The sequence below is a fragment of the Homarus americanus genome, unplaced genomic scaffold (genome assembly GCF_018991925.1).
Source record: "Homarus americanus isolate GMGI-L3 unplaced genomic scaffold, GMGI_Hamer_2.0 scaffold48393, whole genome shotgun sequence".
Lineage (NCBI taxonomy): Eukaryota > Metazoa > Arthropoda > Malacostraca > Decapoda > Nephropidae > Homarus > Homarus americanus.
In genome coordinates, this window is record NW_024720684.1 from 249267 (window position 1) to 263288 (window position 14022).

Genomic DNA, 14022 nt, shown 5'->3' on the forward strand with positions numbered 1-14022 from the left:
TAGATAAGGATACACTCTCCCATAACATAAGGCAAAGTTGTCATTTTCCTTACAAGAACAAGGAACATTTGCTTCCTCCTCCCCAAGTTCAGCCTTTCAACGGAGTACCGCAGGATACGTGGCGACATAACTCAGATATTCACCATGATAGGAAGGATATAACAAATTTGTCCATCAGTAAGACAACATAACAATTCCAAAGTCCTACTTATAAACTGTATGACACACATCACCATATGAAGCCGAGATAAAACAGCTTAAGCAAGACGTATGGAACAGCTTATATGACTGGGTGGCCGTTTTCATGTGCTGACCAACATAAAAAGATCGGATAGGTACTAAGCATGTAGTCTCTGGCCCTCCCGATTTAGCACTGAGTAATGCCAAAAGCAGATTCTCTGTCTAAATAAAAAAAAAATATCTGGACTGTGTCTGACGTGCATAAGTACCTAATGAAACAATGGAACAGTGACAGGACAAAGTGATCAGGAACAATATTCACTGTTGGATTTCATACAGTATCCAGGAATTTAAAATACAGGCTTCCTATACTCGCTTAACACGCTGTTATATTCTGTAGCCATTAGGGAACAAAGTGACTACATGAACAGAAGAGTACATTGGTAAAAAATATAGTTACCCTTATAATCTGGTTCATTTTCTATTAGAATATAACTTAAGAAAATGGCTTAATATGGTATACTTAAGAAAATTGACTTCGATTTAATACTATACAAGAAAAGGCGAAACAAAAGGCTGTTGTACACTAAGAGATGATGGTGATTATCTGGCACATTAATACGTTCCATTTATACCAAGAAATTATTGTAGCTTTTTTTTCTCTACAATTCCTAATAGTAACAATTTTCTCCTCTGAGAGTCCCATCTTTTAACCGCCCTAAACCTTGCATTTTGCGAATTCAATTTTTGGTGAAAACCGTACAAGCAGTCATCAAAATACTACACAGGCAAAATGAACCAACCAGAAGTAATCAAACCTACCTAACCTAAACTAATAATCTAGGAATAAACCCGTATTGCCTATTAGGGAAGTTAGGAAAGGTTAGGTAGGTTAGAATTAGTTTCGTTGGTTATTTTTGCCTGTTGTAAAAGAAGTGCATGGTACCAAAGCCGCCATAATGATATAGAACAATAACACCTGTACAATAATGCGGCCTGTCTGTCTGTCTGTCTACCATTAATTCGCTACCCAACTTTATTTTCACCTCATAATTAAATACCCGAACGATACCGGGGGGGGGAGGGGGGTGGGGGGGAGTTAGCTTAGGTTGTCAAGGTAGGGTATTTAAAATCTAATCCTGTCCAGCTAAAATCAAATCTTCAGCTAAAAATTTAATCCTGCCTGATTGAAATCGAATCCAACCCGTGTAAATTCTAAACCAATCTTGTTCAATTTTAATCCTACCCACCTATCACTCAATCCTAGTCATCTCTTCCACCTAACTAAAACGCTAGTCTGAGTACTGTTCTGGACTTCGCGGTGTTGCCTTCCTCGGTACAGTACTTAAGTTTTAATATATCAAGTTAACTGGAACTAGGTTGCACTCGAGCGATATGCCAATTAATGCTAGGGAGTAGGACTTCATTACAGTGAACTTGATTACTTGACCCTATAGAAAAATAGTGTGGCTCCAATGGGTTGTACTAGTAAATAAATATTCATGTATGAACACTAACCTTTTTCTCAAGCAATGTTGGCGATATACAATAGATACGGTAAGGCCTCTTTGGGTAAGGCAATCCCAGTAGGTATGATAGCTAGTAAGTTGAGGGCTTCAGTAAACAAAAAGTAACACAGAGGGAGAGAGTTTTCAACCTGAAGTGATTGCCCTCGGTGGACCGCTCCCGAAATCCCAGGTGAACCCTGTTATTCTCTGCAAATACCACCTCTCCAGGATCGCCCACTGGTCCCCAGGTAGGGTCGTCCTCTACACTAATGGTTCTGTTGACCCCGCTACAGGTAGGGCCGGGGTTGGTGTCTACATCTCCCGTCCTGATGCCCCTGAGCCTATCAAACTGTCTCTCAGAGTTTCTGACGGGGCATCCTCCACTCAGGCTGAACTAATAGCCCTCCTTGCTGCCCTTCTCGCTGAGGAAGAAGCAGATGGTTTCTGCCCCTTGCTTATCTACTGTGATTCCAGGTCTGCTCTCGACGGGATCGCATTTAGATCAGGGGAAAATAAGGACCTCATCCTCCGAATACGAGGGTTAACATCCACACTTCAGGATGCAGGCCGTTCTGTGACATTCCTATGGATACCCAGTCATGTCGATATCTTGGGGAATGAGGCAGCAGATGGCCTTGCCAAGACTGGCTGCAACTACGTTGTTCCTCGAACACTCTTACAGATTAGGACCCAAATTCGCCGCAAACAGAGAGAAGCTCGGGAAGCAGCCATCCCCCTGGACTCCCCGCCCACCAGTACGATGTCCTCCGTAAACTTCCTGACCTCTCGTACGTCTACGGGAAAGGGTTGCGGAAAGGGGAAGTGATTGCTGCCCATATCATCATTGGGTATTACTTTGCTTGGGAGATTGGTATCCCCGCAGCCCCTGAGCAACGCTCTTGTGCATTATGCAGAAGACCCGACAGCAGCACCCTTATCCACTACCTCCTAAGATGTCCCCACACACAACGCTTCCGTGACGCCTGCTGGACCACCACTCCACGACCTCCTGACGGAGACACGATGATCCTCCCCATACTGGCCAGATATTTTGTAAATAATATTGATTATGTGTTAAAGGAATATCCTTCCTTCCTTAGGCTTTAGTAAGCCCCTTTATAATATTTATACTGTATATACTTGTCACACTTGCCAGATGCTTCTGGTGTCATTGTACAGGGGTACCTAGTGACAGCGCTAGGATCCCGCTTCCTCTATCAAGGAATAAACAATTGAAATTGAAATTGAAATTGAGGGAGAGAGCATCGTGATCATGGCGGCCAAGCGTGAGAATGTAAACAAGACGTGAACTTTGGGTCTTTTGTTTGATAGAGAAACCAAGAGAAAAAATGAGGTTAGGTTAGGTTAGGTTAGGCTTCTTTGGCTGGGATGATAACTCAAAAACTAATGAATCACACCAAATACCTTGGGAAAACCTGCAATGTTACCAGATATTCAAACCAACTAAGATACACTGGTATGGTTATTATTAATGGAGAAGTCAATAGAACCTTAACATTTATTCTTACACAATACTTTCCTTTATTAAGTATGACTTGTTAAAACCTTGCCCAACCTTAAGACCTGCTCTCATTTACCTCTACTATACAGCATGTGATGTTAAGCATGAACTGAATAGGTTCCTCATCACTCACACTTTCCCTTCATTGATTAGTTTGATAAAACGCAGCTACAGTGGCAGGTACTTTTCCATACCCCGCATTTTTTTTTTAAGATCCTAGCTCTTATTTTGTCAACTACCCTGGTCTAACTAGCTGAAAATCTAACCTGGTCTTAAACAGCGCTGCAGGAGTATGTAAGAAGATAAGATCGAGTGACATACTTTTAAAGACGTTTTATGAATGCAGAGTGACAGTCAATGACCTACTGTACTTAAATTCAACTTTTAAGTGAAAAATTATTTGTGGCTGTAAATGAAGCAACTACAAACTAAATCAACATCAAGAAACACGACTTGAGTCTAAGACACCTGTATATCATTCTAGTAATTATTACAATAATCACTTTTTTTCCGGCGATACATATTTTAAATTATTCACCTGGTGATCGTAGCTCCCGAGGCAAAGTCGTAGCCACTTCCTCTCACATTGTCATGACAACATTTTAGAAGTAGTCATAGCTGCCACAGCCTAGTCACGGCAGCTATAGCCTCACCACGACCATAGCTGCCATATCCTAGCCACATCCATTGCTTGTACTTGATCGGAAGTCACAACCGAAGTCCAGCAGCAGAGAGGGAGGTCCCGGATATCCTGAAAATGAGTCGCACGTAACAATCTGAAGTAAATAGAGCCTTCACTTATAATCACAGTATTCGTCCTTATTTCTGGCGTCTCGTATTTAATTTAATATTTAATCACGTGTAGTCTAAGAACGGGATACAGCACCGTGTTTACAGCAGAGCAGATTACCGTTACAACCTCAAGTGATATTTAATCAACGTCACTATCTTTTCCCAATGCTGGGTGAATCTGGATGACTCCGTTGTGCTTTCTCATAATTTCCATTAATTTTTGTTGATCGTTATGGAATAAAATATCAATGGGATTACTCGGTACAAAATTCCCTGGCATGCCTGAAATAAAACTTGTGTACAAAAACAAATCATAGACCAATTTAACATACTCATAGCACAGTTTTTTATAAGGACTCAGGTTGTTCCGAATCCTTGTAGCAGTTGGGTCCAATATTTTCTTAGCTTATTACACATTACAAATTTTAAGTTATTTAGTAACCAAGCATGAAACAGGACCGAGCTCTGACAAAGTGGTGATAAAGTGCGCACTGATCCCAAATTTGCATTGTTATGTATTACATGGAATATTTAATTGAAAATCCCGAAGGAAACAATAAATATTAAATTAAAGCAAAATACGTCTTTATCCAGGCCAATGCTTATACTTCAGAAGGTTAACATATGACTGGCTCCCTCCCAGAGCATATGATAAAAACTCTTTACTGACACACTATGGCATTCATACAGATAAATTATATTGTCCAAATAGTGCGTAGGCAACACAAGGCCAGAAGCTAAACACAGTACAGAAATGACGTTTTTGTCGAGGTAAACAATGCCGGCGGTCGTGTAATGTCAATCACTGGGAAAGCTAAATAACCCAACAAGGACTTAGCATAGACACAGTAACGCAAGGAAGTACATGTTAAAGTGTATTACTGTACTAGTATTACATCTGTATCTTTAAATAAAAGTCTACAAAGAAATAATCAATCACAAAATACATCACCAAAGGATTTCCCCTCACCCTCCTCAACACCAATGCACCACCCCACCACCTGCGCGACCTGCCCCGAAAGATTTCTAAAAACAAGCATAAACCATAAGGTTAAAAACGTTCAACGAACATGATTAAAAAAACCCGCATATTTTCTTGGTAACAGGAAGGAACTAAACGCAGTTTGGCCCAACCATATTTATCTTGGGAAATCTAGCTCAGATTAAGAATGACTAGATGAGGTCCAGGTCGTTTAAAAATAAGTAGTAGTTTGAGGACGTGCTCATAACTTTAACCACCCTGCGACTAGAAGCTTCAGGGTAAACAAAGTAGTTCGTTGAGCTTGTTCGATGTTTCCAATCGTTTAATATCCACAATAGGCTCCCAGCAGGTTCAACCAAGTAAGTTACAGCGTAGCCAATATTAGCGAGTTAATTTAAACACATGGATAATGAGGTAAACTTCGATAGAGTTTGAATATAGTTAAATTCAAGTTAAATCGACAGCTGATCGGTCCAGACTAGTCAATCTAATTTATATTAAACAGGAAAAGATGGTAATTTTCCTTTGGACATGATCTCAAAACCTCTCCCTTTCACACACACACACACACACACACAATATTCTCATTTTAACGAGAGAGAAGGAAACAGCATATCATTGCATGATTTAAAATATTGAATGAAACGTAAGTATCTAAGGCTCAACAGACATCAGGAGTGCTGCAGGTGACCCATCTGGACAAAGAGAATATGGTGTAGCGGAAGCGCCTCAAAGAGACTCCTGGTATTGACTGTACTACCTGGTCAGTGTGTACCAGGACTACACAAGTACCTCAATTTTGCGGTAGCTGATGAAACAGAAGAGAAGAAGAAGATCAGGAAAGCGAAAAAAGAAGGAAATAGTCCTCTTTCAGTTCAACTCGAGGACGCGCGTCACTTGACCATACCATACCATAAACATAAGCAAGTCCACATACCACTGATCACTGTATGAGAGAAATGGAATCTTTTTCTTCATTTGCACAGAAAAATAAATGACACGACCTTTAAGTTAGCCTTTTAAGACATTCCCTTAGTGAATCGTCATTACCCAGGGTGCTAATGTTATCGTAAACACGACCTCTACCGCCTCGGGTAAGAGTCTCTCTGTGCCTCCCCTGATCATCTTGGTCAAATAGCATACACAATGGACTGGTGTGTATGTCAGATGTGTATATGTGTGTATAAATGCGATCAATGTCTTCCTAAGTTGATAAAAAGGAATATAGTTTATAGGAAGTGTTTGAGAACGAAAAAAATTCCACCACATCATTGCCCTGAAGGATAATCTCCCACTGAACAACATTTACCAAAGCAAATTCTTATTGAACACAATCCCACCATATAAGGTAAAATATCTCCCCAACCAGTTTTTTTTATCCCTGGTGCCCACTACGCTAGATCGGTTTACCTTAGGATATTATACTGTAGATCATGTACGTTACCTTAGCTGGACTAGGCTATGTTAGCTTCGGTGGTTAGGATAAATTGATTTAGTTTATGTAGGAATAGGTTAGTTTAGGCTAAGGTAGGTTAAGTTAGGCTTGGCCAGATTAGTTTACATTAGGTTAGGTTTGGTTATATTGTTTGATTTGCTTGAGTTTGACTTGCTTTAGGTAGATATAGTCGGTATGGTCTGATTTTTGAACCGATAAACACGATCGATATCTTGTGTACGTAAACAAATCCTCTTGATATATAGCTCAAGTGACGTCATAGGTAACCAATGCTCTTTCCGCGTCATCTTCCAGTCCCCGCCCACAGGATACGCCCATCTACGAGTTTATAAATGCACCTGTAGGACAAACATTACCACAGTCACCTGGTGTTAATTGTTGGCTGTGTATCAAGCATATAATATAGAACTCTCTTCACAATAGGTAAGTGTTTTAAAACGTAAGAATTCCGTCATTAAGTTCTTGGTATTTCACAAGATCTGATATTACTGCGTTCATGTTTACAGAAACTAATGCAAATTTCGTAAATACTCTGATTAAAATGGCCTGTTAAGTATTAATATTTGCGTATACAGTAATGTACCACCTTTAATAACTTTCTCAAAATAGTAGACCTACCCCAGTTGTGCCAAATATAGATACAGTTTAACTAATTTCATGTCTTACTGTAAATATGTAACTAGAGTGTGGATGATCGTCTTGATATTATACTGTATATCCTGACGGTTCTCTACTGTATTATCAAAATTAAGTTAACCTGCAAATTTAAAGTCACGAGTTTTAGATTATTTTTCATTTTTGTCAATTTTGTTTCCCCATGCAGTATTTTATTTCAGTAACTAAATTATAAACAATCATTGAATATGTTAGAGTTTTAATGTCGACAATGTCTTTTTTTTTACAGCGACTGACACACTCATGTTCCTCAAGTTACTCAACATAATGGTGTTAATTTTCCTATTGATGGTTCATGGTGCAACTGGTGACACTACCAATGCCCTCCCAGCACCAGCAGGTGTCCAACCCACTGACACCATGACCAGCCTCCTGCCGCAGCCTATGGTAATACTATGTTACACTGATTTAATGTGTCTAGGGGTAATAAATACACACACACAGGACCACAACTGCACAAACCCACGAAGTTTCAGAAGCAATATCCTCAAGTTACAATACTATCTGTACGTCTATTTTCTCCGTCGTGGTTGTGTTTATGAGTCAGATAACACCCCCTCATCCCCCTCTCTCCTCCAGGTTGAAACGGCGTCCTTGAGCCAGCTGCTGACGAAGGTGGTGAAGGAGAAGCTGCTAGAGTGTGACCTGGTGGTGGCCGTTGATGGTGGCGCCCCACACTCCTGGCAGGACGCCATGTACCACCTCCTGCAGCTTCCTAACCCTCGACAGGTTGGTGAAGCAATATTTAGTTTCCTTTGTTCGTCTTGGTCTCACTTGACCGAACATAATCTAACTTACGCTATCCTGACCTTAACTAACGATCATGGGTAGTTCTATGTTAGTTGTTAGGTTAGGTTAGGTTAGTTACATTTGGTTGATTGGTTATTTGGTTTGATTTTCACACTAGTTTCTTTTTTCAGTGATGATAAAGAAAAATGAAATCTCTTGAGAAATAATGTGACGAAGATCTATTTAGTACTTCTCAATTTCTTTTAGTTTTCAATTATTATTATTATTATTATTATTATTAGGACGCGACGGTAATGTCCAGGTGTCGTGGTTACCTGAAAGCTTCTACCAACAGGTGGTGCAGGTGAAAAGACCAGCAGACCTGCTGCTTGTAACGAGGTCATCCAGGTGTCGTGGTTACCTGTTGCTTCTACAGGACCCAGAGCCCCTCATCACCCTCGCCAAGGCAACCCCGCCCACCTGGGACTATGATGACAGGTGAACAATAATGGGGTGATAGTTACACACACACACACACACACACACACACACTACGTTCATTCATTGTCATTATTATTATTATTGTTATTGTTACAGGGTTGATGCTGTTATTAGGAGATTTATACTTTATTGAGTTCAAGAGTCACTTCCAGGATGGTTGTGGTGGGCGTGACGAAAGACCAGCTCAAGGAACTGACTCTCACTAAGGCAGGCAGGAAGATGGAGCACATTGTAGGCTTGGTCAAGGTGATGGTCATACAGTAGTAGATAATTGAGATAATTCTGATGCGTATAATAATAATAATAATACAATATTAATAATGATAATACTTGTAGTAATAGTATAATGATCATAATACAGTAATAATAAGGGACTCATTTGATCATCTAATTTCTTCATAACTACCTGGTACAAGGAATAATTAACTTGTATAGTACCTACTGTATATTTCCGTATTTCCGTTGTGTATGACCAGCTGTAACGTGCACTGTACTTCTCTCCCAGGCTGACAGGACGGGGGTGTGGTATGTGTTTATAAATCAGTTGTTCTCGGGCGAGCAGGTGGCGTACATCAACACTTGGCATCAATACGGGTTCACAGCTGATACTGACCTCTTCCCGGACAAAATAGTCGACTTTGGCGGCGCCCCATTAAGGGTATTTTTCACTGCGTCACTCAACAGTACACAAGATCGTAAATAGATAGATATGTTGCCGACTGCACCATTAAGTCGTAAGTAGTTGAAGTATTGAAGTATTACACCGTCTGCGTCCCCTTCAGATGGTGGCGTTTGAATTTCCTCCAAGTGTGTGTTATCGACGGGGTCCTGACGGCTCCATCGTCCACTTGTACGGCTGGGACGTGGAGGTGGTGAGGGCGCTGTCCATCTTTTTCAACTTCACCATGCAACATGTTGAACCTCCTTCAGGTAGGTGACGGAAGCCTCTGTATAACACTCAGGTATTCTGCTGCAGATGTAACTAGCTTCCATGGTGTATATATACCCCATATATTCTCGTGCATGTTAGAGGTTATGTGAATCTCAAAACATTTACTAAGATTCCTTGTTTTAACGTCGTTACTTGTTTCAGACGAGTTGTGGGGTGTTCGATTCCCCAACGGCAGCTGGAATGGTATGGTGGGTCTGTTTATGAACGGGTTGGCAGACATCGGCATCACCAATGTTTTCATCACCATTGACCGTATGGACTTTATGGACTTCAGCGCTCCTTTTGATACTGATGTAAGGGGTTTGGGCAAGTGTCACGTTTCTCCAGTATTTAAGGGAAATTCTTGTATCTAATTTATATGGAATATTTCGATGTTCATTATTTTTTTTTAATTTTATGAGATAATCCTATAGTCAAAGAGATTTTACTTCTATTAATTTAAGGAAATTTTTTCTTTATTCATCAAGGGGCTTTCACCTTTACTCACCCGATCAGTCAGGTCAGGAAGGTTGGACATTGGGTTGACTAAACACTGTAATGTATTCAGATAATGTGTACTTATTTTTGTAACTGATTTATTTTATTTTCCAGAGGAGTTGCTTCATTACCCGGGTGGAGCCGCCTCTACCCAGGTGGCTGTCCCTGGCCCTGCCCTACCAGATGGTGACCTGGATGGCTCTCCTTGGTGGCCTCCTCACCACCTCTCTCTTCCTCTATCTTCTGACCAGGGTTCTTCTTGACAGGTGTGTGTGTGTGTGAGATAACCAGCCTCCAGTCTACTCTATCAGTATGACCTGTACTCACTACAAAATTAACTGGGAATTGGAAAACCTCCAGACATTACAGCGGGTTGTACACCTCCGACATGCAATAAAGATTCTCTCAGGCCCAGTTACTTGTGCTTATCACTATTTAACGACTACATGACTCAATCACTCATTACAAAAGGTTTAGGAAACTGCATCTCTATTACCTGTGGTCCAATTTCATAAAGTGTTTGGAATTACATTATGAACTGGATCTTTCAACACAGAAACCTTGGCGAACTAGATACCTTCAAGACTCTGCCATACAGTGGACTCTACGTGTTGGGTATGCACTTCCGCGTGTCCCAGTCCCACACCCCCGTCCGGACGTCGACTCAGGTATTCGTGCTGTTCTTGTGGCTGTACGTGATCATCATCACCACAGGCTACAGCTCCAACCTGACGGCATTCCTCACTGTGACCCGAGAACCCACCGGGATGGAGACCCTGAGGGAACTCTACATATCGAAGCTGCCTGTCTTGAGTAATGGCAACTTTTTTAAGAGTGTCATGGTGAATACCAAGAATTTCTATGTCCAGGTGAGTCTCCGGGTATTTTTTATCTGCTTGTGTGTTGAGGTGAGCAGGGCGTGAAGCTGAGGTGTCGTGGGAATCTGGACGCCAGATATAGAGACTAGCAGAAGGACAAGAGTGTAGGAGGAAGAGGATGGAGAAGAAGAAAAAGGGAAGGATGGGAGAGAAGCGTTTGCTTTTATTTCTGTAGCACTTTCACAAGACGTTTGAGCTTAACAGTTTTGTGCATCAGGCAGCAAACTTTTTCAGTCCCTGCAAGATAACCTAATCGTGTTTGTAGCGTTGAGTTCTATTTACCTTCCGTCGTTCGTCACATTTATCATCCTTACTGAATGTGGATCTTATTATCTAGGATGGGAGCCTCGTCAGCAAGGCATCGTAACAACTAATGGTCACACCCAGACCAAACTTGACGTGTAGGTTTACTGATATCAGCATAAGCTCTCACGAGTAATAATCCTTAGTTGCAATGTTTATAGAATCTGTTTATCCATATGACAAATTGACCGCCCAAAGTAGTAGACATATTGTTACATGTTACTCTTGATGTTACAGGAGCTGGCCAAAAACTACAGGGCGGAGTATGACATGGACAAGACCCACAGCACCGTCCAGCAGGGGAAGGGTGTGAGCATCCAGGGACTAGCCTTTCAGGAGTATGTCATTGCCACCCGCTACACCACCCACGGCCGCCCCTCCATCAGGATCATGAAGGTGAGTGGTTCTGGTAGGTAGCAAGGGGTAGGGGGCGTAAGAGAGGATAGAAGGTAGTCATTCAGAGGCTAGGGAAACATGGTGGGCTAGGTGAAGCGAGAATTATATTGGGAGGACTCTCTCTCTCTCTCTCTCTCTCTCTCTCTCTCCCCAAATGAAACACACAGGGCCGTCTTAAGACAATGACAGAGTGTCTCCTCTCTCAACAGGAGTGCTTCTCTGACCACAGCATCGCCCTGGGCTTGGAGAAACAATCCGTTTTGGAGCGTAAGTTCAATATGGTTTTGAACTGGATAGTGGAGGCTGGGCTAGTGAGGCGATGGTTCCTGGATTCTCTCAACCTCGCTCTTGAGGTCAGTATGTCTCTCTCTTCACCATGAGGTTAGGAACTGAATAAAGAGGTGCCGCAACAGCATTACAAAACGGACGTGATGTTTGTTTACATTCTCCTAGATGGATGGCTGATCCCTCATGTACACAGTTGAACATTCGAGCTTAACGAAAATGAGTTGATAGGAGGCAAGAGGGGAGACCAAGAAGTAAATAGAAGGAAGGAGGGAAAACGTACTGAAAGAAATGTGGGGGAGGGGACGGTCAGGAAGCAGCAGTATGTATGAATGAGTGGAGATCATGACGTCGAAACATTCTGTGGGAAAGGACGTGTTGATGCTGGCTTGTGTGATGCTATAGAAGTAAGCCAGGTTTGGGGCCTTGTAGAGAAGTAACGGTGGATGAATATATTTTCATCTACTCTCGATTTCAATCACACACACACACACACACACACACACACACACACACACACACACACACTGTTTTATACATATCTCATTAAGTACAGTTTATACTTTGTGCCATTACAGTACGCGAGGCAAGATAAGAAGGCAAAAGGAAACAATGGAAACACTGAAGAGGAAGATGATGATGACGACATGATGGTCAGAGGGACTACAGCCAGAAGTATCCCCCTTGGTATTGACCACATGCAAGGAATCTTTTTCATCCTCGTGCTGTTATATAGTCTATCTATCCTGGTGTTCCTGCTAGAGTGGCTACTGGCTTGAACTCCTCCCACGAGATTAAAAGACTTAGAAAAACACAGATTACCAGATGTGTAGATGAAATTAGGAAGTTTAGAGATACCGGTACTACTTGACGGGCAGTGAAGCGGTGGAGAGGTAAAATTATGATGTATGTATGGTACTGTACGTGTACATGTAACGCTGTAATGTAATGTTAGTGTACTTCAGTAGGGGATATTAAGAGTAATTATGTACAGTACTCCGCATATATTAAAATAAACCAAAAGTAACATAATTAGAGAAAATACTAATATAGTTGATATACATTTACGTTATTCTGTAAAATCAGGTGTAACAAAAGTAATATAACAGTAATGTAATTCAGGAGATAAATTGCTTATCGTCAACAGTGTCAGTATATATAAATATTTTTCAATATACTATCACGTAGAGCTAGTGTAATATAAATCAGTAAAAAATATTATATTCTCCATAACAGTTATATACCACATTACAGTATATCAAAAGTAACACGAGTGTAAATCATTAGTACTAATAATCGTTTCTCCATCATATACTAATAATCAACTAGGAAATAGCTTATGTACAGTACTTATATTTAAATCAAATATCACCTGTAGTGTAACTCAGTCAAAGAATAATACATTTACCATTACCCCAAAATTTATATTAATTTTGTTTACTATAATTTAATGTATTTTAGTAGTAATAAAAATATGTTATAGTTCCCATACATAATACAGTACAGTATGTAATATGTGTACTGTAATTAGATATGCACTGCTTACCATTCATTTCCATGTAATAAGTGAATTAATTTAGATTGGCGGGTATATCAATAATAATGTGTTATCAATGTATCCAAAGACATTTTTTTTATCTTATATAGCGTCTGAAATAAATCGTATCTGAAGTTTCTCTATGTGAATTACATTGTGTGTTTCTTAAGCGTTTCCATAGTTTTAAAGAGAAGTGGGTGGCCTAAAGTCATTGAAAATCCTAGAAAAGTCATTTACAATTATCTTGACTATTTATAAGCTGCATTGTTGCATACTTCGTCATTTACATATTTCTCTCCAGGGTTCAACGCGTCTATATGACTTTAAAAAATAGTTGCTAGGGGAATTTACTCTACAATTATGTTTCATAATCATTATCAATCGGTCAAGATAACACGGTAACTCGGTCAAGATAACATGGAAAATCGGTCAAGGTAACAGGGTAACTCAGCTAATGTAATGTGTAAGTAATTTAATATAACAGCATATAGCATGGGATAGTCTATATCAAAAGTTTTAAGGTTATTTTACTAACTCGTGTATGATAAGCTCAGTGTGACCAAGTATGTTGAGTGGTAGCACCGCATTGTATTCATTAACATACATTAAACATATGGTAAATTAGAAAAATTATAATGTTGAGGAGACTATAGCCTTTATTAAAGGCAGGATATATCATAATAAATGGATGATCAAGTGTATTTTAAATGAAAAGTCATCCAAATATTTATCTGACTAATATGTAATATATATATATATATATATATATATATATATATATATATATATATATATATATATATATATATTGTAAAATAAAAAAAAACATGGCAAATTGTCATATCAAAA

General features: G+C 40.1%; 1 protein-coding gene across 1 annotated transcript; it reads left to right on the plus strand.

Annotated features, from left to right (window-relative positions):
- The first annotated feature begins 7355 nt into the window (after nucleotides 1-7355).
- On the plus strand, nucleotides 7356-13325 carry LOC121860700 (ionotropic receptor 93a-like). Its single transcript, XM_042358000.1, has 12 exons — nucleotides 7356-7502; nucleotides 7695-7844; nucleotides 8200-8342; nucleotides 8498-8591; nucleotides 8851-9003; nucleotides 9128-9275; nucleotides 9439-9590; nucleotides 9889-10040; nucleotides 10331-10643; nucleotides 11193-11351; nucleotides 11561-11704; nucleotides 12215-13325. Exons 1-12 carry the CDS (start codon nucleotides 7359-7361, stop codon nucleotides 12413-12415), a joined length of 1953 nt encoding a protein of 650 aa, XP_042213934.1. The 5' UTR covers nucleotides 7356-7358; the 3' UTR covers nucleotides 12416-13325.
- The last annotated feature ends 697 nt before the right edge of the window (nucleotides 13326-14022 follow it).